The sequence below is a fragment of the Pisolithus orientalis genome (assembly GCF_024613125.1).
Source record: "Pisolithus orientalis strain OTSU chromosome Unknown F5J12scaffold_10, whole genome shotgun sequence".
Classification (NCBI taxonomy): Eukaryota; Fungi; Basidiomycota; class Agaricomycetes; order Boletales; family Pisolithaceae; genus Pisolithus; species Pisolithus orientalis.
In genome coordinates this window covers 313,266-337,362 of record NW_026260791.1, presented here as the reverse complement: position 1 = coordinate 337,362, position 24,097 = coordinate 313,266, and the positions used below count along the sequence as shown (strand labels likewise).

Here is a 24,097-nt window from a genome sequence, read left to right as displayed (position 1 = left end):
GGAAAAGAGGAGCAAGGAGGAGATGAGCTTAGAAGCAGGTGGACTTACATAGGACTTGTAGACCCAAATGAACTAGCTTAGGGCTAGTTGGGCAATTGAGCAACAGTACTTATAGTAAGGTAAATGTGGCAGTGGTGAGGCATACATGAGGTCCATGACATCATAGTGATGTCATGATGATATCATGGTGGAGTGGAATGTGCTAGAAGATGAACACATGGCAGCAGTGAGGTGAGGTCTAGACCAGAGTCCAGACTGAGTCCAAGAAGAGAAGATAAGAGGAAAGATTAGGTAAGATAGAAAAGAAAGAGAGAAAAAGGAAAAGTGTATGTATCATAACACCATGTGTACTGGCTAATCTATTTAGGTGGGCCTGTCTTGGGGTCTATATAAGTGCTGGTGTTTTGGCACACAGGCTGCCCATGTGTTGTGACTAAGTGTGACTACACTATGTGGAATATAACTATTTACCAGAGTGAGGCAACTTGCCCCCACTACCAGTACAGATGGAATACAGGTCTCAAACCAGACATTTGAAAATAGTGGTAAAGATGTATGTATGTAACAAAGTCATTCACCAGAGTGGGGTGACTTGCCCTTGCTGCTGGTACTGCTAATGTCTTGTGAGTGGGCAATGAATGGAGGGTCATTGCACAATGATTGTGCTGTGATCACACTATGAATATAAAATTTGCACAGTATTTGAAATTCATCTTTACATGTGAGCCACTGTTGAAACTTCGAATTTTGCAGGATATCTTGTTGTCTGTTCATACTTGAAGCACATGCCAAAATTTTAGTGCTATTTGAACTTAAAGTTGTGCTGGTATTTGTATGTGAGAGCAAAACTTGAAATTGTGCCCAATATTTGTACTGGAACTGAGGTCAAAGTTGGAACCAACATTCTGACTGGGACAGAATGCATGCGAAAATTTGTAGACTCAAACATTTCATGGTGCATTTATGCTTGAAATATGGTCATTCATCAAATGATAAACTACATTTCAAGTACAGCATTCACATTCCATTCATCATTAAAAGTGGCCCAAAATCTCAGAAAATCTGTGGTGACTGGCCATGTCACACAGCCTAACTAGGTACATACATGGGCTCCTCTGTTAAGTCTCAGTCTTCACTGGTCCAAGGCTGGTCCAGAGTCTGGTCAGGGGTCAGAGGATAATATGAGATGCTAAGGGGTTTGGACTGTTGGACTTAGCAACTGATGGTGCAGCACTATTCCCTTGTGTGGGCTGTAGTCTGGTTGAGAGGCAGATCAGAAAGACTGGGTTAGATGAGACTAGATTGACTTCAGACTGAGGGTAAAACAGATTATCCTATGGCTTAAATACTAGAGGTAGCCTAAGTGTAATGTAGCACTGGAGATCAGTCTGCACTGGTACAATGATGATTGGTAAACTGATTGGTAAGTAATGTTACAAAGAATATTATCAAGCAAAACTATGAACAAAGGATTTACCAGGAACTGGGGCAGGAGTTGTGGCTGGGCTGGGTGTTACACTGGCCTGGTACTAACTGAGCAGACAACTTGATTGGACACTGCCTTGCAGTGTCTCACAAGCTAACATGTTTCTGGGTCTAAGGGTAAAGGCTGGGACTGGGGAAAGGGTTGGGTGAGACTGGTTGAGACCAGGGTAGAGCTGGTCTAGAGTGGTCTGGACACAGTCATGACAGTATCCCCCTCTTGGAGCCAAGCCCATGAGGCTCCAATGAGGACAATGCTGAGAATGAAATTTTGGTGTCTGACCTTGAAAACCAGTGGACTTAAGACCAGTCCACTTCAGGTTTAGTTCTTCACTTTGACATGTTTATCTGCCAGTCCCAAACACCATACAACCAAGACCTCTTGCCTGACCTGACCCAGGTGACAAGCATTGAGCTGCAGGTAGGCAGTGACAATGACAAACAAGTGGTCCAGGGCAAGCTGGCTGAGTGCAAGAGGTGCAAAGCAAAGGTGCAGGAGGAGGCCTGGCTCACTGAAGAAGCCCAGTTGGAGGTGGAGAGACAAGAGCAGGCCTGGCTTGAAGAAGAGAAGGCACATGCAGAGGCTGAGGTGCAGAGGGTAGAGGCTGCATGCAAAGCTGACAAGGCCAGAAGGGCAGAGGTGGTGGTCAGGGTTAATCTCCAAATTTATGGAGCTCAGTGACGAGGGAGGGAGGGGGGGTTCCATAGAAATGTCACATCAAGGGCCTTCATCCTCTCCAGCAGTGATGGCAGTAGAGGCAGAATTGGTGGCAGCAGACATGGAAGGTGCATTGAATTCACCAGTGGTCAAGGTAGTAGACATGGTGGGGGTGGCAGATGTGGGAGAGGTGGCAGATGGAGCTCAGGTAGACATACTGGGAGCACTGGCATCAAATGCATGGTGACTGCTTGCAACACCACTTGGCATGATCTCAGATATCATATCAAACAGCAACCATCCCCAATTCCTGTATGGATGAAGAGATTTGTGTGTCTAAATTCATGGCTGTCAGTCAGTATCTATAGATACAATGTAACCAAAGAAATATTTGACCTTTGTATATTCATCCCAGACCTGCCCTGCATCAGTACCAACAATCACAGCACTGTTGTCATTGTCCCAGTGTTTTCCAGATGTACAATACCTTTGAAAATATTGGGCACTGATCAGCATGATGAAATAGATAACAAAAAAGTGTGACCTACCGCCCTCCACTTGTTCTTGCATTGCAATGGTGTCTTCACAGGAGTCCCAGGCATTCGATAGGCTGCATTAGCAGCAGGAAGGTGGTTGTACGTTTGTGGCTTGAAATTCCCTGTTCCATCTGTTGCCTCTGCACAATGGGAGTGGAGAAACTTGACAAGTTTCTCTTCTTCTACTGGCATCCACTGTGCCACTACCTTGCATTCACTGTTGCTTTTGGGAGGCATCAGGAAGTAATGCACATCAATCTCCTGAGCTAGGTGGCAAAACTCATGCAGGGTTCTTGGTTTGCCAACCCAGCAGACCTCATCTTTGATGCAGTCAGGAAGACTGGTGTAGAAGAAGTGGTGCAGGGCACCATCACTGTATCCCCAGACCTGGGAAGCCAAACAGTTGAACTCAACCATGTACTTGTTGACCTGGTGATTGTCTTTCATCTGAAGGTGGTCTAGCTGGCTTTCAGCACCAGCCACCAGGTCATGAGGTCCAAAGGTAGTTTGAAGTTCTATGATGAACTCTTTCCAACAGTCCATCCAATAAGGCTGCTCCTCCAGGTCTTCAGTCCCAAGTAGGTCTGCTTTGAACCACTCAAGAGCCATCCCTTTCAGGAATGACTGTGTGAAGGTGACCTTGGCTTGGTCACTTCAAAAAGCCCAGGGCCAGTCCTGGAAGTTGAGTTCACACTGCATAAGAAAAGTGCACAGCTTCTTTGGGTCTGTCCCATTAAAGGTGTCTGGTTCATGCAACTTGGTTCTAGAAGAGGATTTGGAGCCAGTGCAAGCATTGCATGCAAGAAGCTCAATGGCTTTGGAAAGATTGTCAAGCATGGTTACACCAGGCTCAACATCATCTTCTGGGATGGGTTCTTCATCATCATTATCTGGGTCATCTCCCAGCCCATCATTGCCAGGACCATTATCACCAGGGTCATCACCACTGGGGTTGAAGTCATCTGGTTCATCCAGGTCCAGTTCATCATCTGGATCATTAGTGGGTGCAGGAGGTTGATTAGGAGTGGGAGTGGTAGACTTGTTGGCTGAGAAGCCCCTGAAGTTGTTGACTTCACTGGGCAACCTTCTGGCTGTCCCTAAGGACACCAGGGCAGCAGTGTGGTGCAAGTTGACTGCTGAGGTGGAATCTGCATTGGTGGTAGCATGTGCCTGTGCTGCTTGAGTTCTGGTTTGGGTAGGCATGCCAAGAAAGTATTGTTGAGACTTGGATGGAAGGGTAGTGACCCACACAAGTGTGAGTCTGAAATACTGTTAAGTCCAGGTCTTCACTGGTCCAAGGCTGGTCTGGAGTCCAGTTGGGGGTCAGAGGATAATACAAGATGCTAAGGGGTTTGGACTGTTGGACTTAGCAACTGATGGTGCAGTGCTATTCCCTTGTGTGGGCCATAGTCCAGTTGAGAGGCAGAAGACAGAGATCAGAAAGACCAGGTTAGACAAGACTAGATTGATTTCAGACTGAGGGTAAAACAGATTATCCTATGGCTTAAATACTAGAGGTAACCTAAGTGTAACATAGCACCAGAGACTGGTCTGCACTGACTGGTACAATGATGATCAGTAAACTGATTGGTAAGTAATGTAACAAAGAATATTATCAAGCAAAACTATGAACAAAGGATTTACCAGGAACTGGGGCAGGACTTGTGGCTGGGCTGGGTGTTACACCAGCCCAGTACTAACTGGGTGGACAACTTGATTGGACACTGCCTTGCAGTGCCTCACAAGCTAATGTTTCTGGGTCTAAGGGTAAAGGCCAGGACTGGGGAAAGGGTTGGGTGAGACCAGTTGAGACTGGGGTAGAGCTGGTCTAGAGTGGTCTGGACATGGTCATGACATCCTCACATGTATCATACAGCTACCAGTATCACACCTTTCCCCCTCCAAGCTTGTACAGCTATGATATGCAAAGCCACCTGTTAAATCTGAATGTGCATGGATTCATTATCTCCACCATCATCATATCAACCATTGTCCTGTTGGCATGCATCTGTACTTGTAGGTTTGTTTGCTTTGCTTTGCACCTCAGTCATTATGTCTACAACACTGAGGTGAGTATGATAGCCCCTGAGGACCCATCAACATACTCATTCTCATAGCATGTCTGATCAGGTAGAGTTAATCCTAGTTGTTATGTCTACAATGCTGAGCATGTCCAATCAGTCTTTCTACAGGTTATGAGCCCTCTTCAAACCAACTGAGAATGACATGATTGTACATTCCACATACACAGTGCATATACTGCATATACCTGCCTTTACTGCATATTTGTGATATCCCCAGTGCTCATTATGGGCAAACTCAATCATATGCCTGAGCTCACTGATGCCTCAACTTTCTTTGCCTGGAAAACTCAGATACTCCTGGCTTTAGATTGTGAGGGCGCATATAGCCATGTCAGCGATGGCATGGACCCTTTGGACCCTATTGAGTGCACTTCTGAGCAACCACAGTCTGCAAACCCAACCAAAATCACTGATGCTGAGAAAAAGGCCATTCTCAGGTGGTCCAAAGATGATGCTGTAGCTAAGGACATTCTGTGCCATTGTTTATCACCAGCTGTCCAATGTTTCATCCCCCAAGAGTGATCTACTACTGCTCATGACATCTGGAAGGCTCTTCATGACAATTTTGACCACATTGATGTTGGCTCCCATCATCTTGTTTGTGCAAAGATTCTGCACCTGTGAATGAAGGATGCTGGTGATGCAGCCCATTACCTGTCAGAACATTCAGCTGCCCAGCAGGACCTCATTCACATGGGGGCATCCTACTCTGATGAGGAGGCCATTTTTCACCTTATAGAAGGTCTCCCAGACACCAGCACCTGGCCATCTCTTCACCTCTTCCTATGGACCTCTTGCTTGACTACAACCCCCACTCCTGCAGCATCCATAACTTCTGCTTCCCAAGCAGGTTCTTCTGTCTCTGCTGTGCTGTCCACAGGCTCAACTACATTTGAGAGTGTGTCTGTCAAGATTGCAGCAGAAGCACACTGTCTTGTCCAGCAACTCTCCTTATCATCAGTTGGGTCCAAGTATGTCAATGCAGCAATGGCCTCACCTTCAGTTGGTCCACCCAATGTAAACCCAGCCACAGGTCTTCGCAAGATGTGCAATAATCCTTCTGGCACTTACTGTGACACACCTCTTGGAGACAGTCTCATGTGTGGGGCCAGCAATCATGATTGGGCACATTGTTTCAAGCCTGGAGGTGGAATGGCTGGTCAGTGACCTGCATGGCAAAAAGTTAAAGGCAACAGTAAGGACTCTACCAAACCTGCCACAGTGGCAGCAGCAGTTTCTACACCCTCACCCACTACTCAGCCAACTGTTCAACCTGCTCAGACCACTCCCATAGCTGCTGCTGCAGTCAGCCTCTCTTCCCTCTGGGATGCTCACCCTGGAGACATCACCTGTGTGGTTATCACTGAACTCATTGACAGTGATGACATGGCATACCCCTCTCCTGCCCTACAGGCATGCCTTGGCATGTTATCTGCTTCTAGCCTCCTCAACTCAGGCACCTCCCACACCCTTGTCCATGACTGCACCTTCTTCCACACCTATGTTGCAGATTCTACTGTGACTGTCCAAACTGCAAATCTTGGATGCCTACCTACTGCTGGATATGGCAAGTGTCTTGCATTTCTGAGCATTGGGAACAACAGGTATTGAGTACATCTTGTTTCTGTGGGGTGGATGCTTTGTCAGGGATGGGGCTGCAACTTTCAGGGTGATCCTGCTTGTTGCAAGCTGTCCCATTGTGGGCATCCCTTGTGCAGTGTGCCCCTGCAGTTGAACAACCTCTGCTTCCTAGACCTTCAGTTTGTCCACTTTGATGTGCCATTGCCACTCACCATGACTCCCATCCTCAGTGCCTTTGCTTGGGTACCAGTAACCTTTAACCTGTGGCATGCATGGATAGGTCATGTTGGAGGGAGGGCCACAAAACAGCTCTCCTCTATAGCTGAGGGCATCAGCGTAGACTTCCCTGGTCCAGAGTCAGTTTGTGAGTCTTGTATCATTGGGAAGCATGCTTGCTCACCATTTAAACCCTCAACCAAATGCATTTAGTGAGATGATTAGCAAGGTAAGGATAGCCACAGTGGCTGTGCTGAGACTTATAGCCAAAGTCCAGGTGACCAGCATGACTGGAGTCAGACACAGGATTTGTACAGTAAGCAGAGTCAGACAAAAGGACCAGACCAAATATAGTGCAAATAAAGGAAAACAGACTGGAGTTATGTCTGGGTGACCTGGACATGGACCTGGGAGGACTGGGGTGGAGCAGCACAGGGCTGGGAGGCTGGAATGGACCGGAGATAGGGGTAAAATACCAGGCTTGAGTTATTTAGGCTGGAGTTGGGTTATCTAGGACTGGAGTTGTGTTTTCTAGGCCAGAGTTAGGTTCTCTAGGCTGGACTAGGACCAGACTTGACTGGAGTTAGGGGCTAGGGGTCTGGACTGGACTGGGATTGAGTCTGAGAGTCATGGATATGACAGGGAGAGGCAACACAAAGCCAGGGTCAAGGCACTACAGTCTGATAATGGAGGGGAGTTCCTTAGCAGTGCCTTCATACAGTCCCTAGACTTGCAGGGGATCACTCACTGTCTTTCCACTCCATATATGCACCAGCAAAACAGTGTTGCTGAATGGGTCATCAGTACACTGGAGGGACATGTCCTGGCCATGCTTACTGCTTCCTATCTGCATAATCACACAGGGTCACACCCTATGAAATGTTACATGGCATGCATCCATATCTTGGCCATCTGAGGATTTGGGGCTGCCGAGCCTTCACTCATGTCCCTCTGGAGCTTCAATGGAAACTAGGACCCAAGTCCAGATTGGTGATGTTCATGGGCTATCCACCCAGTGTTAAGGCATACAGGGTATGCAATGAGACCACCAAACAGTTTTTAACGCCAGGGACATCATCTTTTGTGAAAATGTTGCTATGTTGCCTACCATGACTGGGTCAACTGATCTACCATTACCTATGACTACCAACAGTTCAGATTCAGACAGTGATTCATGATCCCTGAGTCCCTCACCATCATCCTCCATCCCCACCTTGACATCTCTTCCATGACCTCAACTGGTGGCACATTGGTCTGCTAGGGTCAGGGTACAAACAGAGGCAGGAAGAGCATTCACAGAGCCCCTTCAGGATGCACGAGAGTGTCTGGCTGTATGGTGAGCTCAACCTGTTTCTCCCATTGCTATCACTACTCCATCCACTCTTGACCCATGTTTAGATGGCCTGCTATCCCCTCTCACAGAACTGTCAGACTCTGACTCACCTCCTGATGCCTCAGTTGGTCCACTCTATTCTGCCATCATTGACTTGGTTGTCTCAGAGCATGCTCACCTTGCAATATGGAGCAGTACACATCATGATCCAGCTGACCCTTCCTATGATCTCTCGATTCCCCCCACCACCTATGATCAGGTGGCACATGGCTATGGATAAAGAGATAGCACATCTGAAGACAATGAATGTCTATAGTCTCATTCCTCTCCCTCCAGGATCTCATGCCATGGGAAGCCATTTGGTTCTGGAATATAAAGAAGGCAACAGCAAGGGTGGCCCAGTCGAGAAGGTGCATTTCATGGCAAAAGGGTTCATTCAGGTCCCTGGTAGGGACTTTGGACAAATGTTTGCACCTGTTGTGAGGCAAAGCTCCATCTGGCTCATAGCAGCTGTTGCAGCCAGAGAGGACTGGGCACTGCATTCATTAGACATCAGTGGGCATTCCTCCATGGAAAGGTTAAGGAAAATGTGTACATCAAACAGCCACCTGGATATGAAGAGTATGGGCAGAACAGTGAGGAGTTGGTTGGACTTCTGCACTCAGCCCTCTATGGATCAAGCAGGCTGCCTATTACTTCTACAAGACAGTCCATGCCAAGCTTGAAAGCCAGGGGTTCTGTCACAGTGAGGTAGACCATGCAGTGTTTGTTTTCTGCCAGTCTGAGATCCTGTGCATGGTGGCTTGGCACATAGATGACAGCCTAGGGGGTAGCAACAATGAGCACTTCCTTGCTGAGGTCAAGCACTGCCTGCATCTCCAGTTTGGTATTTCAGACATGGGGCTGTCACCAAGTGCCTCATGCAATCATCATACCTGGGAGCTCTGGCTTCACCAAGGAGAGTATATCACTCATCTCCTGCAGGAGTATGACCTCATGGACTGCCATCCAGTGCATCTCCCAATGGACCCCACTCATCCATTTCTCACTGATGCAGATGGTGATAACCCAGTGATCTATTCCTCTACCTGAAGCTCATAGGCGAGCTGTTGTACCTTTCCATCTGCACCTGACCCAATATCTCCCTAATGTCTTTCACAGTATCTGTCCTGTCTGAGTACCCATCTGCTTGCTGCCACAAGGTGTGTCCTTTGCTACCTTGCAGGAATACTCAACTATCACCTCCACTATGGGGAATGCACCTGTAGTCCCCTTCTGCACAGCTTCAGTGATGCTGACTGGGCAATGAACCCTGAAGATTGCATCTCAGTCACCAGTTATTGCTAGTTCTACTACATCAGGAAATTAACCAAATACTATCTGTGCTTTTTATGGAATTATTTGTCTATTTCAACTATTATGGCTATTTCTGGTCACACTCAATACAGACAAAGTTTAGATTAGTCAAAATAGTTAAAATAGTCAACATAGTATTTCTCAAAAGTTCAAAAGTCAAGCTAGTAAAGAAAGTATTATTCTGCACCATACACCATACAGTATATACAGGGGTCTCTGTTCATTTGGTACTCAAGTTATATATACTACCTAATGCCTAACTGCTTCTCAAGTTTGTGTCCCAGATGGTTGGCCACACAGTCATTCTAACACTTTTTGAGTACTGTTGGCAAGCACTCACTCACTGAGTCTTTACCTGCACCCACCACAGTCAAAATACATGCATCCATCAAAAGAGAACCCTTGTCTTGGAAGTCTTTGAGGGGCTCTTGTTATGTGGATGAGAATCAGGTGAGTGTGACATGGGTGGCATGCAGAAGGAGCAAGATGAGCAAGATGGAACAGGGGTGTGTTGTCCAGAAGATGAACTGCTACCTTGCTTCACACTCTTGACTTGAGTGTGCTTACTGTCTGTTTCCTCCATTGTGGGACTGACACTCTGGATGAAGCAGGTGAAGGACTGTTGGAGGATGATGTAGATCAATGATGGGGGCAGCATAGGGTGGAAAATTGACAGTGTGGTGGCTTGCATTAGACAGTGTCAGTGAGTGCATCATTGCATTGTAGTTGTCATGCACAGAAGCCAACTGCTCAGCAGGATGGGTTTGGGACAGGTTAACCAACACATCAGCAATGCCAGAAGGGGTAAAACAAAAAACATTACTGCAGAGTGGAAAGCCCAAATTTTTCGTGCTCAACCTGAGCACTGAGGAATTTCGCTACACTGCAGCTCATTGGTGGACTATCCAAGCCTTATAAACAGCCCAATGACTTTAGGGCAGGCTCATCGCTTATCCATGATTGTGTCATAGATGATGTCACCACTCTATAGGTTTAGACTGTCACACATGAGAAGGCAGTTGGTTATCATCCAATAGGATTAAAGGTGCATACATAGCCTATGATACTGTCCCTGTGACTCCCATGGGTTGTCAAAAATAGGGTTTGATTTTGAAATGGTTGGTGAAACTGGATCATTCCCTCAGGGTTCTGCTGTGGTTATCCAGGAATATCTCCATTCCTGCAGGACATCACATGTTTCCTGATCGGCGACTATGAACCCTAGATCTATTATTGGGCCATCAAAGGCCAACATAGATTTCAAGCCATGTTCCTCCAGGATCAGCTCCACCTCACACATAGCACATGTATGATTTTCAATTTGAAGGAGACGAACCCTATCATGTTCTTCTAGCATATCCTGTGCTGACAGCATAGGATTATAAATTCTAGAGATAAGGTTTAATCATTCCTTGTTCTGGACCATGGCAAGATCGCCTAGATTGTGTGTTTGCTTTCCAGAGATGACCCACTTGGCTTCATCAAATAATGATAATGCTGTGCCTAGATCAAACAACCAGGCATCTCTTTCCTCGAGGCCATCTGCATCTAGAAAGAAGGCACATCAGTAGATCAGGACCTGATCAGGGGTCTTAAAAAGGAGATCTGCCAATGGAGGCCATTCAAACAGAATAGGTAGGTGAGTCAGGAGTTGCAGTGGTGTGTCACATGATGCCAAGTCACCACTTACCCAAAAATCACGTATGTTTTGTATTGGGAACATTATTCAACCTTTAAGGTCATGTATATTGAACTCATCCCACATTGGGTTAAACTCAGTTTTCAGAGCGATCACTGGTTTGGGATCTCCCTTTATAGCAAAGCACTTATTCCAGCATTCAGTACAGTTTTTCTTTACCCAAGTTTTTACCACCCTCGCTGGGTACACTCTACTAATGTATAGGTTGGTCAGGAAGGTGACCACATCCAAGTAGTACTCTATGTTACTGGACAACATGGCAAGGCAGGACAATTCCCTGATGAAAGTGCCTCGTTTAACATCAAGGGGGTGGCTGGAGTCCCAGGGGATTCATTCAAGGTGGTTATTAGGCTTGCAGTATGGTTTCCATTGGATCTGGTTTTTGTCATTCAACCAGACTTGCATATCAAGGAAAATGCAATGCCAAGCAGCCAGGGCCCAGTCTACTTCACAACCTCTAAGGTACCATGTATGGGTATCTAAGTATAGTGCATCTTCTGTGGAGTCAGCATGGATGATCATAAAGATGTCATCTATGAATCTTCTAAGAAACAAGACATCCCAGTTACATCCACAGATAAAATCAGAGTTTGCCACATATAGGTTAGCTACGTCAGGGGATGTGGCAACACCCATAGCTATTCCAGCTACCTGTAAATATCTACAGTTGTGGAATTTGACTTGGAGGCCAGTGGTACCGAATCACAGGATATCCTCCCACAGTTTGGTTCCCAACTTAGGGACAAGCAAGTCATCTGGGTAAGGGAGGGGCCAGGCCTCAGAGGTTGGGTTAGTCAGTGATGAAATTCCTTCTACTGCCCTACCCAGATCAATGTTCGGGTAGTAAGCAACTATATCACCAGTGATGATCCACAGGGTTTCATTTCTTGGTAGAGTAGTCATACTAAATTCCTGGGCCAACTGTTTAGTTCCCAGGCAAATGTATGGTGATGCCTCTACGAAGGGCTTTAGGATTTTTGAGACTAATTTCGACATCAGGTTTCTTAGGTCTGAATGGCATGGTGCAATAGGGCGCATTTTAACTGGATTCTTATGGACTTTGGGAATTCCATAGAATTGTGGCAGTTTTACCATTCTCAACCAAATGTTACGAGGGATAAACTTGTTGCCTCTTTTACAAGGTGGTATGTGTTGGGTGAGAAACTTTCCGAGTTGTCTGTACTTGGGAAATCACTTTGTGATTTTGTCTCTCAATCAATAAAGTGTTTTGATATTGCGTTCTATCATTCCAAGGGATGTGTCGATATCAAGCTCAACATAACCCGAGTTTTCCTTCTCAAGTAAGTCCAGTGTCTGTCTTTCGAACCATTTTACTGAGACTACAGAACACCCTAGATTCTTGTCCATAGGGAGGACCATTAATTCATGGCATAAAAGCCATTGCTTGATGTTTTCGATAGATATTGGAAGCTTGGCAGGCAACTGAGTCTTAGGGGTTATGACATGGCACTGATGTGCAACAAAACTGTCTCCCTCCCTTAGACACCATTCAAGCATAGGGTTTTTGTTATCCTCAATGTTAAAGGGTGCAGCCTGCATCCTTAAATCGTAGTCTGGTTCATAGACATCTCTTACAGGGTTGGGGTCACTCATTGAATTTTCTAAGTCATAGAATTGCCATCACAGGCATTCTTTCAAATTCATCCAAGCATTGTATAATAAACTGGTGTTTGGGAAAGTGGGAAGGAGGAACTTCCACCCAAAAGATAATGTATATAAGACCAGCAGATCTGCCAGGTCTGTCAGAACATCCAGTCCAATATGTACATGATGGAGAAGTAGACTACTTTCTAATAAGTCTACAGGAAATAGTGTTCATACAATGATTGTGACAGCTACAAACAGCAGTATGTCTACCAGCCAGTCAGGATAAGTGCTTGGATTCTCAAAACGAATAGCACCAGTACTTACATGTTCCAGGTAGTCAAAGGTGTTGTCTACAAAGATTTCTCTTTGCCTTTGCCCTTGGAGTGCTTGGCATTCTTGGACTTCTTTGACTTCGCCTTTTTGGAGTCTGAGGCTTTCAACTGCTTGTTGGAATCTTTCTTTGAAGATTTCTTCTTCTTGGCTTTGGACTCGCCAGAAGCACCTTTCTTCTTCTTGCCTCCCTTGGCGCCCTTGCCAGGTTTGGGACCCTAATCAGTGTGAGTTTCTTGTCTGAGTGTAACTCAATGCTCTCACCTTCGCATTCAACTGCCTTTTCACCTGAGTGGTGACCATCTTGGCAATGCTTGATTTATCAGGGACAAATTCCCCAGCAGTTGTGGTGGCCATGTCCTTCAACTCCTTTTTCTTTTCACATTTAATTTCCTCAGTGACGATGTGAGCATGGGCGAGTACTATAATGTGGGCTACGAGATTAGGAATCTCATGGATGAGGGAGTTGTAGATAGCTTGAATATGGGGGGCAGGGATGAGGTCCTCATCTTCGTCCATAGCCTCTGGATTCTCATTTAACATCTTCTTTGGGTCTTTGGGACTTCATTCCTCCACATGGGGCAGGAATGAATGTACTCATAGTGCATGCCATAGAGGCCACATAGATCACTTGGTGCAAAAAAAGTGGAACACACAGAGTTGTAGGCATGCATGCTACCATCATAGGGTGGGCACTCATTGAGGGGGATGTCATCCAGATCATCAGTGGGAAACAGTGGCAAGTAGAGGAAGCAGTGCAGAATGTTGGGAAGCTGTGGCAGGCAGAGCTCAGCTGCTAGGGCACCTATGGTCCTTGTGCACTTATGTTCTAAGATATTTAAACCAGTTAGCATCCAAGTATGTACAGAGTAGAAGGTTGAGACATATGATGAGTATGAGCCAATGATACATGGGCCTCAACTGACCTGGGAGCATCAATGGCATTGCCCAGTTCCTCCTCATAACTCCCTGTTTTTTCTTCAATTTCATCAGCCATGTCACAGCTTTCCCCAACTTGGTTTCACAGATCATCAGCATCATTGGAATGTTGACCTGAATTGCTGTCAGACAGGAGAAAATCATAGGATCAATACTTGTACCAAGAGCCCTGAGTGCATGTGATAGCAACAGTTCATTTAACATACCATGTTCTTTAAAGTTGGCATGCATGGCAATGAGCTTTTCAAGCCTCTGGTTGATCAAAAGCATCTGTCCAAGAGCTTGAAAGTGGTTAGTGTGCCAATAAGGCTGTTTGATGGCCTTAATATGTTTGGACTCTGTAATTGAAGAGCAGAGGCCATTAGGTGTGCCAAACTGACAGATAAGGTGGTAGTAATGCTTCATAGTGTGTTGCCAGGGCAGTGAGAAGGTATCAACTACCCCAGCATTCCAGAAGACTTCACAATAAAGGTGGAAGCACCTGAGTGCATCATCAATTTCAACAAGCATCTGTTGAGTGGTAATGTTCTGACAAATGAGGTAACAAAATTCCAGGAAGGCTCAAAAAGTGAAGATGACATATTGTGGAACATAACCTTCAATTGCTGCGATGTAAACCTGTGAAGGACTGGTCAATAATCACACAAAGGAAATACAGATGAGCACACCTTCATAACGCCCTTGGAATTGTCATTAGTCCACTGTTTGAAGTGTCAACCTTGAGGGAAACACCACAGCTCAGTATATGGGGCAACAGCTGCAATCCTGAAACACCATGAAGTGGATACAAATATTAATTGAGGTCATGTACCACCAGTCAATCTTGTCCAAGACTTTTTCTGCCTGTGTCTTTCCATGAATGTGGATTAGGTAGCACTTGACCCAATCCACCAGGTGGTCCTTGAACACACCTTTGATAAGCTGGTGGAGGATATCTGGTGAAAGCATGCTGCAGATGTCTGCACATGGAAAATCATTTGTAAACAACTGTCTTTGATTAGAAAACACAAGAAAACATGGGGTTACACTTACCACTATGTCGCCAACAATCCCATGTGTCCCACAGTTTACAAAAGTCAAATTCTTCAATCACAGCATTTGCATGCTCATGACAATGACAGAGTCCATCATCATCCAGATTCTCCTGGTGTGTGAGGCACTTCAGGCACCAATTCCATATGATACAAGACAACAGAACTTGTTCCTTGTAGTCAGCTATATAAGCCACTAGTGCATATATGATGCACTGATAGTATTTGTCACCACATAATATTATATCTGGGACACTCATGGCAGGTTGAAGTGAACAAAGAATGCATGTTAGCAAGGAGTGGAAAAGCTGCCTTTTGAAATTTCAGAAAGCAGAGGAACCAGCATGTTCTCTAGTGGCTAAATGGTATGTTAGCAGTGATATGAACTCATAGAACATGGGATCTTACTCTTTGGCATTGCCAGGAACCCAATGAGGACTACCACACTGCAGTGAGCATGATGAACAGTGTTGCAAACATTTCCAATGGAGAGATACAAGGGGTAATAGTCAGTCTGGCCAGTTGCTACTGATACTGTTGTCTTGTCACTACTGAGAATGATGGGAATTAGTGTTTCCCCAGCCATCATTGGATCCTCACTAATGATTCTGTCCTAGGAGTGTGAAGTTAGCATCAAGTTTCAAGCTGCAGTGGGCATGACTTACTGCCTTGTTCCACACCCAGGCTCCTGACATGAAATCCTCCCAGTGCCTTTGATTGTTTGTAGAATCATACTCCTGGTATGGTATGTAGTTGATTCAACCTATTAAGTCAGCATGAGCAAGGATATTGTGGATGACTTTACATGGATCTCGATACCATACATCATAACTGTTGAGCATCCAAGGAGCCATATTGCTGTCTTGTCCATCTCATCCATTGTCAGCATACTCCACCACAAAACTCTCCCACTTGACCTTGCCAATGGATGTGCTGTCAATGATGTGATAAAGGTCTTTCTGGTTAGCAAATAACAGTTTCCCATGTAAGGCAAGTATTGATGCAGCCCAGATATGTTGATTTTTTGGTGGGCATTTTGGCCTGCCTAAAGAGAAAATCTGTGAGCTTGAATTCCAGCCAGTTTCAGAAAGGGGACCAGTCATCAGAAGACCTCTCCACAGACAGTGGTGGTGGTGCATCATCCCACAGATATTGACCACTGGCATCACATCTTCATGCTATGGATGAGGTATTAGTTGAAGTAGTTATTGTAGCATATATGCAAATTGCAGTTTAGACCTGGATGAAAATTGCAATAAGTCCTACCTGCAGGACCAATGAACTCCAGCCCTAGACTCTCACATCCCCAGCCCAATCAGTCAGAGTCATCACCATCACCATTGACATCACCAAGTTCTTGATGGCTGGGAGTTGGAATGTCATACTTGGTTGCTGGAGGAAACATGTCTGTGTCATGGTCCATTCCATCATAGTCTTGTCCCAAATGGTCAGGCAACCCTGTGCTGACAGAAAAACTTGGGGCCTAAACTAGGATGATGCATGCACATGTGTTGAGTAAGACCTGAGAGATTTCTAAACCAATGGTTGCACCCCAGTTTGGCACAAGGGTGTTGTAGCACATTAAACATCAGTAGTTCAGGCATTTTCAATGTAAGGAAACACACTGGGACAGCATGGGTGAATTAGCTTGAGGTAAGTGGGACTTTGTACAGAAAACTAGGTACATTGTTTGTGAGATCTTTTTTGCATAAAGAAGCGAAGTTTAAACTCACCTTGCTCTGTCTCTGTCTCCCTCCTTGCATCACAGGTACTATGTCAGCTGACAATTCTTCTAGAAGTCATTGTCCATGAAGAGAAAAGGCTAATCTACACCCAGGACAAATAGTTCTTGACATGCAGGTTAAATGACACACTTCAAGCCAGAAGAAAGCCAACAACTTGTGTGCAAAGGTCTTGAGTGATGCCTGTGCCACTGCAGTTCAACAGCACTGCACCCAGATCTCAGAGATAGAGGTGACCATGGAGGTAGAGCAGGCGATGCAAGACACTGTCAAAGCAAAGCCTGTGAAGCCAAAACCAAAACTGAAGGGCAGGCAAGGCAGACCTACAAATATATCTGACTTGCCTTGTGGTGAGGGTGCTGTTGCAAATTTCATAATTCATTGGTTCTGGATGCTGATAATCATTCAACAGTTGCAAATATAGAAGTAGAAGCTCACCATGTGACTGCCAATGATTTTTTGGGCTCAAGCAATAAGCTGCCAAGACAACACAATACAACTGAGCTGCTGGGTGATGATGTGGCAACTTCAGCACATGTGCCCAACCCAGGAAAGTCCTGGTACATTGTGCTCTTCCCTTGCACAATGCTCCTTCTGCTCACTGAATCAACTGTATTTTGGCTGAACCTTACCTGGAATGTTAGTGCCCTGAATGATATGACTCTTTTGGCTGGTTGCATCAAGAGCTGGGCCAGTGGCAGTGCACCTGTTGGAAATGGTACCCCCCACAATTCTGTAACATTGGGCTCCCAAGTTCAAACCAATGGGATTCCTAACCTGCCCCCTTCCACTGTCCCATCCTTAACAACTAAAGCCACCAGTGTCAGCTCAGAAATTTCCATCACAGAGGATGATCAGGAGTGCACTATGCCACAGGAAAGCACCAAACACCATATGATCAGCAACAACATTCCTGCAGTGGCCCATGATGAGGATGAACATTACTTCAGGGACCCCCTTACTGTCTCCACCAAGTTTACATGGTACCAGAAGCCTGTTGAGGTATTTTTCTTTGGATCACAAAAGCCCATGAGTCTCTCACACACACTGGTACTATTTCTAGGCTATGGTGTGTGCTACTAACACAAGCACTGATGTCAAGAGCAATCTCAAGGTCAAAAATCTTATTTCCCATGCAGTGCAGGCCAGCTTGAACCACAGGCATGCTGATTGTGACAATGTTGAATATGTCTCCTTGTCTAAAGTTGAGAATGTGGATGATGGGGGTTCTTTCTGTGACCTCCATGATGTAAATTTTTGCATGAAGGTTGTAAAGGAGCCACATGTTACTACAATGGTATGTCCTCTGGTTCACTTAAAGTCAAGTCACAGACTAATATCAAAATTGACAAGCCAGCAAAGAAAGCGAAGGTTAGTAACATTAGCCAGCATGGAACTAAAGCTATGACTCAGGAATCGAGGGAGTTGGCCTTAGCAAGTTCCACATCAGACTAGCCACTTTCAATGGGGACCAACAGCATGACTTGTGGGCACATACATTTTTTCAATGCAAACTTGCCTGAAGAGCTGCAAGAGGATAGAAGATGGTCGAACCAAATGCTTCCCACTCTCCTCATGTGGGCTGGGCCCTTCCCTGATCCATGGGCAATCCCAGATCTGGAGCTCATGACCTCCCTTGTCTCAGATTTTGATTCTCATGCAGTATGCCCAGGGACACTGACTTTCATGCTGGTAAGATTATTCTGTTTACACTTAAACTAGATGCTTGACTCATTTTTTGGGCAGGCAACTTGGCAACTTGGTCTGTGGTGCAGCAACTTCAGCTCTACCACCATTGCACTCATTGCTCATTTTCTTGCATCAGATCCAGATGATGATGCATGGTCTGCTGCCACTGTCAGGCAAACTTGCAATGAACTCATAGATGGACCACTTTCCTTCCTATATCAAGACCTCAACATGACAAACCCAGCACACACTTATTGATCACACTTCATTCTGCAACTCTTTGTGCATGCACATCTTCAGCCTTGTATTGGATGCCCTGACATTCCAGGGCTGAGCACCAATGCAATGAAGAAACATGCTGTCAGAGGGGCACTTTCCCTTTGAACTGCTGCAGTATGTAACTCTTCATTGGTCATTGATCTGTAGTTTTAACTGTTACTTTAGCTTGAGCATGCCATTCAGCTATTCCAAAGGGGGGAGGTGCAAGTTGACAATCAAATGAGTACCCATGGTATGAGGGCAACAGAAAAAACTCCACTCAAGCTCAACAAAGTGTCCAGGAAGGAGTCATCAAGTGTGCTGGCATTCTCTGAGCAGAATTGGGGCACCAGCACTTGTGACTATCATGCATCCATTTCTAAACACAATAACACTGGGATGAGTGAGATCATTGCTATGGCTCACACCCTTGTTATCCCCTCCAGGGAGACATTGGACAATGGCAGTTCTCCAGGTGACCTGATGGATAAGCTTTATTTTGCTGTTAATACTGATTTATGTCAAAGCATCTGTAAGATTTTGTGTATGCTATGAGTATCTTGCTGATGAGTTGACAGGATGGACTTGGCTGGATGTCCCCTCATCACAATCCCCTGCATCATGTGGCACAGAAATATTTCATACATATATCACATACTCTCCCACCCCTCCCCCAATCACTCAGATGCCCATTAGCATAAAGGTTTAATCATTCTTTCCACCACTTCAAGTCTGATCCCCACTTGTGCTTGAATCAAGACACAAGTGCTTACTATGATCATTTCATTTTTTTTTCCTACTATGCTTTGTGGTAAATGAATGAGATCTTGTGATGCATTATTTGTGAACTACATGAGCCTGTTATCAAGATTGTCAAAAAAGTTGCCCTCATGAACAGTCTGGAAAGTCACAAATAGTCAAAAAAAAAATAGTTTGGATAGTCAACAAATAGTCAAAAATAGACTGGATAGTCAGACAGAAATGGTATGAATAGTCAGAAAAATAGACAGATTGTCAGACAAATAGTATGGATAGTCAGAAAAATAGTATGGATAGTCAAAATAGAAATAGAATCTACTAGAAATAGCCCTGGCAACTATCTGGACTTTTTTGACTATCCATGCATGTGAAAGGCACAATAGACATTGATTAATTTCCTGATGCTATGGGGGTGTCATCACTCATACTTCTAAGAAGCAGACCACACAAGCATTGTCCTCTACTGAGGCTGAGTATATGGCAGTCACTGTGGCCATCCAGGAGGGTTTGTGGATCCAGTCTTTCTCTTGTCTGTCAGCTTCCCTGTCCCAACACCAGTCTGCCTCTATGCTGACAATGTGGGGGTGATTGCTCTCTCACAGGAGGCTGCTAACAACCATCACATGAAACATATTGATGTATGCTATCATTTTTGCCACACTCACATTGAGGCCAGAACTTTCCTCCTTGAGTGGCTTGCATCCTCCTGCAACACTGCCAATGTCCTCACCAAGGCTTTACCATGTCCTTCTTTCTCTTGCCACACCACCAGTCTCTCACTTGTGTCCTGTTGAGGGGGCATTGCATCAGGTTTTTCAATGGTCACTCTTCTTCTTTTTCTTTTCTTTTGTTCTTCTTCATTTTTGGAACTCATACACATAGGTCTCAGAGGTCATACACATGTTTTCTCCTCTTCATCTGCACATGTCCCACTGAGGGGGCATGTTGGCATCAATGGTCATGTGGCCACATGCATCTGTACTTGTAGGTTTGTTTGCTTTGCTTTGCTTTGCACCTCAGTCATTGTGTCTACAATGCTGAGGTGAGTATGATAGCCCCTGAGGACCCATCTACATACTCATTCCCATAGCATGTCCAATCAGGTAGAGTTAATCCCTAGTCATTGTGTCTACAATGCTGAGTGTGTCTGATCAGTCTTTCTACATGCATTTGGTCCACAACTCTTCGAGACCACACATAATCTTTTAGTAGACATCATGCCAATGCTACAATGCACCTGGCCTGGCAGGTACCATCAGTGTCCTCCCATCCTCATGCGCTTAATCAACCATCATGCACTCAGTTTGAACTCCTTCACCATACACCTATACTCTCAAAGATGACTTGTCTCCAGATATTGATTGTGAATTCCTGTGCTTCCTCTTCCAAGACCTGCACTGAAATGGTGAGATGAACCAATGAATTTGAGTGTAGATGCATACAGGTTCAAGACCCTTGATGAGCTTCTGAGGACCCTTGTGATCCTTGAGATGTTCGAACCACAAACATGATGAGGTCATCATCTTCGAGTTCACCTAAATGCTCAACCATTTGGTGTTTGATGATTGGCTCAAACTTCCTGTCAATATCATCTGAACAAAAGTAATGTAAGCATTGTAAAAAAAGTGATATGACATGAGACATGTACATCTGACTTTGGCCTTGAACAAAACTCATTATCATGTGGAATGGACTGCTTAATCGTCTCCAAGCATTCCTTGGCCTTTTCACCTTCTGCGACACTTAAGTCAAGCCCAGTGAAAACTCAACATGTCCAGGCATAGCCAGAAATGCTGTGTTATGAATTTCCTATTTAGGACTATTACCCATTCTTAGTTTGTTACTCAATCTGATAATGCAACTTTATTGTGATGCAAAGTCTGCATTGATGTGATAGTTGATAGCAAAAATGCAAAGCAACACTTTACTAGCTTTACTTCGCATGCATGTGAAGCTTTTCTTTGCCTTGTGCTCTGCAACTTTCCACCAACTGTCATACTCTCTATGGACCAATACAATTGCATCTGCACAAAATATGGCTTTTGGCACTTGCACAAGGTGTCCACCCATACTATGTGGCTACAACATCTCAATGAAGCACCAACAAATGAAGAAAGGCAACATATACATTTGGCAAGACTCTTGGGAGAGCACGTTTCCAATATACCAGCTGCCCCAGGTGCACCAGACTCACCACAGGCTTTTGATGATTCTGTGTCCCCCAGTGTTCATAGGGCTGAGGCATGCCATGGACTAGCCAAATGAACCAAGGAAAACAAGGACCCTAACCATTTCATAGGATGGTGCAAGCATGCCAAAAACACCCAAGTGCATCCAGAAAACAATACAGAACTCAAGGTATGTTTTATCATCAACTTACTGATTGTACAATGTAACTTCTACCATTTCAGAATCTCCACCTGCCTGATGGCAATAGACCTGCTTCACCTTCTCATTTTCCTGATGAAAATATGCCCAATTCACCTCCTCGTTTTCCCAACAAAAATATGTACAATTTGCCTCTTCATTTTCCCAACAAAAATTTGCCTGACTCACCTCTGCATCCCATGCAGGTTGAAATCCACTATGAATGTCACCCATGTCCCACAATCAACCTTTCAGAATTGCAGGAGAAAGCAGTTCTTCAGGTACTAAAGGATACACTTCATTTTATCACAGCTCTTTCCCAAGCAACTTTAGAAGATCCTATTGCGAAGCTGAGTACAGAGTCGTTGATATGCCTTTGTAATCCACCCCACCTTCCCATGTCAATTGATAATCCTGGCCACCAGCACAGCATATCCATATATCTTGCTATGGAGCATTTGTTGCAGGGGACATACAAAAAAGTTTGCTGGTTGACAATTCAAAACTTTCCTACTGCAAATGGTATTGATGACATACTATCATTCTACAAGGTTGAAACTCTCATAGCACATCTTACAGGTGTTGAGCATGTCCAGCATGACATGTGCCCTGACAGCTGTGTTGCATTCATGGGGCCCTATGTTAACCTCGATGAATGTCCCATCTGTGGTCTTCTCACTGGAATCAACAGTGCTTGCAGGGCACCGGTGGGCATAACAAGATCCCTGCCAAGACATTCACTACTATTCCTTTAGGACCACAGCTACAGGTGCTCTATCACAATCCTGCACAGGCTTGTGACATGCACTATCTGTATGAGCACACTCAGCAGGTTCTAGCAGAACTCTGAGTGACTGGATCGATATCAATAATCAATGACATTGTTGCAGGTGAGTTCCAAGAATTTACATCCACATCATTAACTGATGATTTCACTGCAGGGTGGGACTATCTCAGCATCATTCTGGATGGTGAAATCCAGGACAATGACATCATTCTCTCAGTGTTGCTTGATGGCACTCAGTTAGTATGAGAGCAAACAGTCTGACTGTTGGCTCTATATCTGGATCATCCTCAATCTATCTCCTGACAAGTGATACAAGAAGATGCACATTCTTCCTGGTGGGTTTATACCCAGACCAAACAAACCCAAGAATCTCGATTCTTTTCTCTTCATCAGCATGCATAATCTCTCTGCACTTCAATCTGAGGGCCTTTGCATATGGGACTCATCATGCAATACTGAGTTTCAGGCACATTTATATCTCCTGTTCACAATGGTGGATGGGCCAGGGCTCATTTATTGGGATGGAATGGTTGGTCATAGTGGCAAAAATGGATGCTGCATGTACTGCCCAACACCAGGCCAATGAAAGACTCACAGAACACACTATTATCCTGCACTTCTGCAACCACATGACAATTGCCCTTCCAGAAGTAACCACCCTGACATCAATGTCTTTCACCTTCCTCTTGGTGGCTCTGGTGATTACACAGAGAACCTGCACCTTATTGTCAGTTCTCCTAGCTAATGACAGTGGGATAAGCATAAGACTGAGACCAGGATTACCAAGCCACCTCTCATCTTAGGCTTGAAGCCAACATGATCACTCAGAGTGTCACTGTGTATGACAATGGACCTTATGCATCTTGCTGGTAATCTGTCAGACCTCTTTTTATCCCTGTGGCAAGGTACAATCAAATGTGCTCCTACTGACACCAAGGAGTCTTGGGATTGGGCTATCTTTTGTGATGAGGACATGTGGTCTGCACATGGACTGGTGGTTGAATGGGCTGGCTCCTACATCCAAGGCTCTTTTGATTGCAAGCTGCAGAACATCAAGAGAAACTCAACACTGACTACAAGACCTGGGAATTCCACTTGTATATATTTTGTCTCACACCTGCACTTCTTTACCAAATACTTCCTGAGCACTATTGGACCAACTTCTGCAAGCTCATTCGCAGCATTCAAATCATGTCCCAGCACCATATCAAGAAGGAGGATCTTGAGCATGCTTATGTGCTCTTATGCTGCTGGGAGTGCGACTTCAAACTTCTGTACTATAAACTACAGGAGAACTGTCTGCATTTTGTACACCCATTGTTCATCAAGTCTTCCACCTCATGACAGAGACAATGTACAAGGGACCCCCAATAACATATGCACAGTGGACAATGGAGTGAACAATTGGTGATCTGGGCCAAGAAATCTGCCAATGTTCACAACCATATGCAAACCTTGCACAAGAAGGTGTATGGAAAAGCAGGGTATTTATTTCCTTGTTTTTCAGAGTATTGAATGAAACTGACAATGAACCAAGGTAAATGCATTACTTGTGAGCATGCCAGAGCTTGATAACAGTGGCACAAGAGGTCCTCCCCACCTCTCTGTACAGCTAGGCAGAGGATATGTGCTACTCTTCAAA

The 24,097-nt window shown here is 45.0% G+C and overlaps 4 protein-coding genes across 4 annotated transcripts; 2 read left to right on the top strand and 2 right to left on the bottom strand.

The window, feature by feature from the left end:
• Positions 1-2,344: 2,344 nt before the first annotated feature.
• On the bottom strand, positions 2,345-2,913 carry F5J12DRAFT_719186 (uncharacterized protein; the record flags this gene model as incomplete). Its single annotated transcript, XM_051741154.1, has 3 exons — positions 2,345-2,476; positions 2,537-2,645; positions 2,672-2,913. 3 exons carry the CDS (start codon positions 2,911-2,913, stop codon positions 2,345-2,347), a joined length of 483 nt encoding a protein of 160 aa, XP_051601051.1.
• Positions 2,914-13,904: 10,991 nt separating this feature from the next.
• Positions 13,905-15,707, bottom strand: F5J12DRAFT_905039 (uncharacterized protein; the record flags this gene model as incomplete). The annotated part of the gene is made up of 10 exons (XM_051748610.1): positions 13,905-13,936; positions 13,978-14,158; positions 14,356-14,450; positions 14,541-14,587; positions 14,634-14,813; positions 14,887-15,100; positions 15,194-15,211; positions 15,262-15,466; positions 15,519-15,590; positions 15,654-15,707. The coding sequence occupies 10 exons, from the start codon at positions 15,705-15,707 to the stop codon at positions 13,905-13,907; spliced, it is 1,098 nt and encodes a 365-aa protein (XP_051601050.1).
• A 1,126-nt stretch (positions 15,708-16,833) lies between these two features.
• On the top strand, positions 16,834-18,542 carry F5J12DRAFT_781995 (uncharacterized protein; the record flags this gene model as incomplete). The annotated part of the gene is made up of 7 exons (XM_051742651.1): positions 16,834-16,945; positions 17,008-17,234; positions 17,280-17,664; positions 17,801-17,892; positions 17,953-17,966; positions 18,074-18,287; positions 18,342-18,542. 7 exons carry the CDS (start codon positions 16,834-16,836, stop codon positions 18,540-18,542), a joined length of 1,245 nt encoding a protein of 414 aa, XP_051601049.1.
• Positions 18,543-18,728: 186 nt separating this feature from the next.
• On the top strand, positions 18,729-18,989 carry F5J12DRAFT_688904 (uncharacterized protein; the record flags this gene model as incomplete). The annotated part of the gene is made up of 1 exon (XM_051740357.1): positions 18,729-18,989. A coding segment is annotated over one exon (261 nt), but the record flags the coding sequence as incomplete, so codon positions are not given.
• Positions 18,990-24,097: the final 5,108 nt, after the last annotated feature.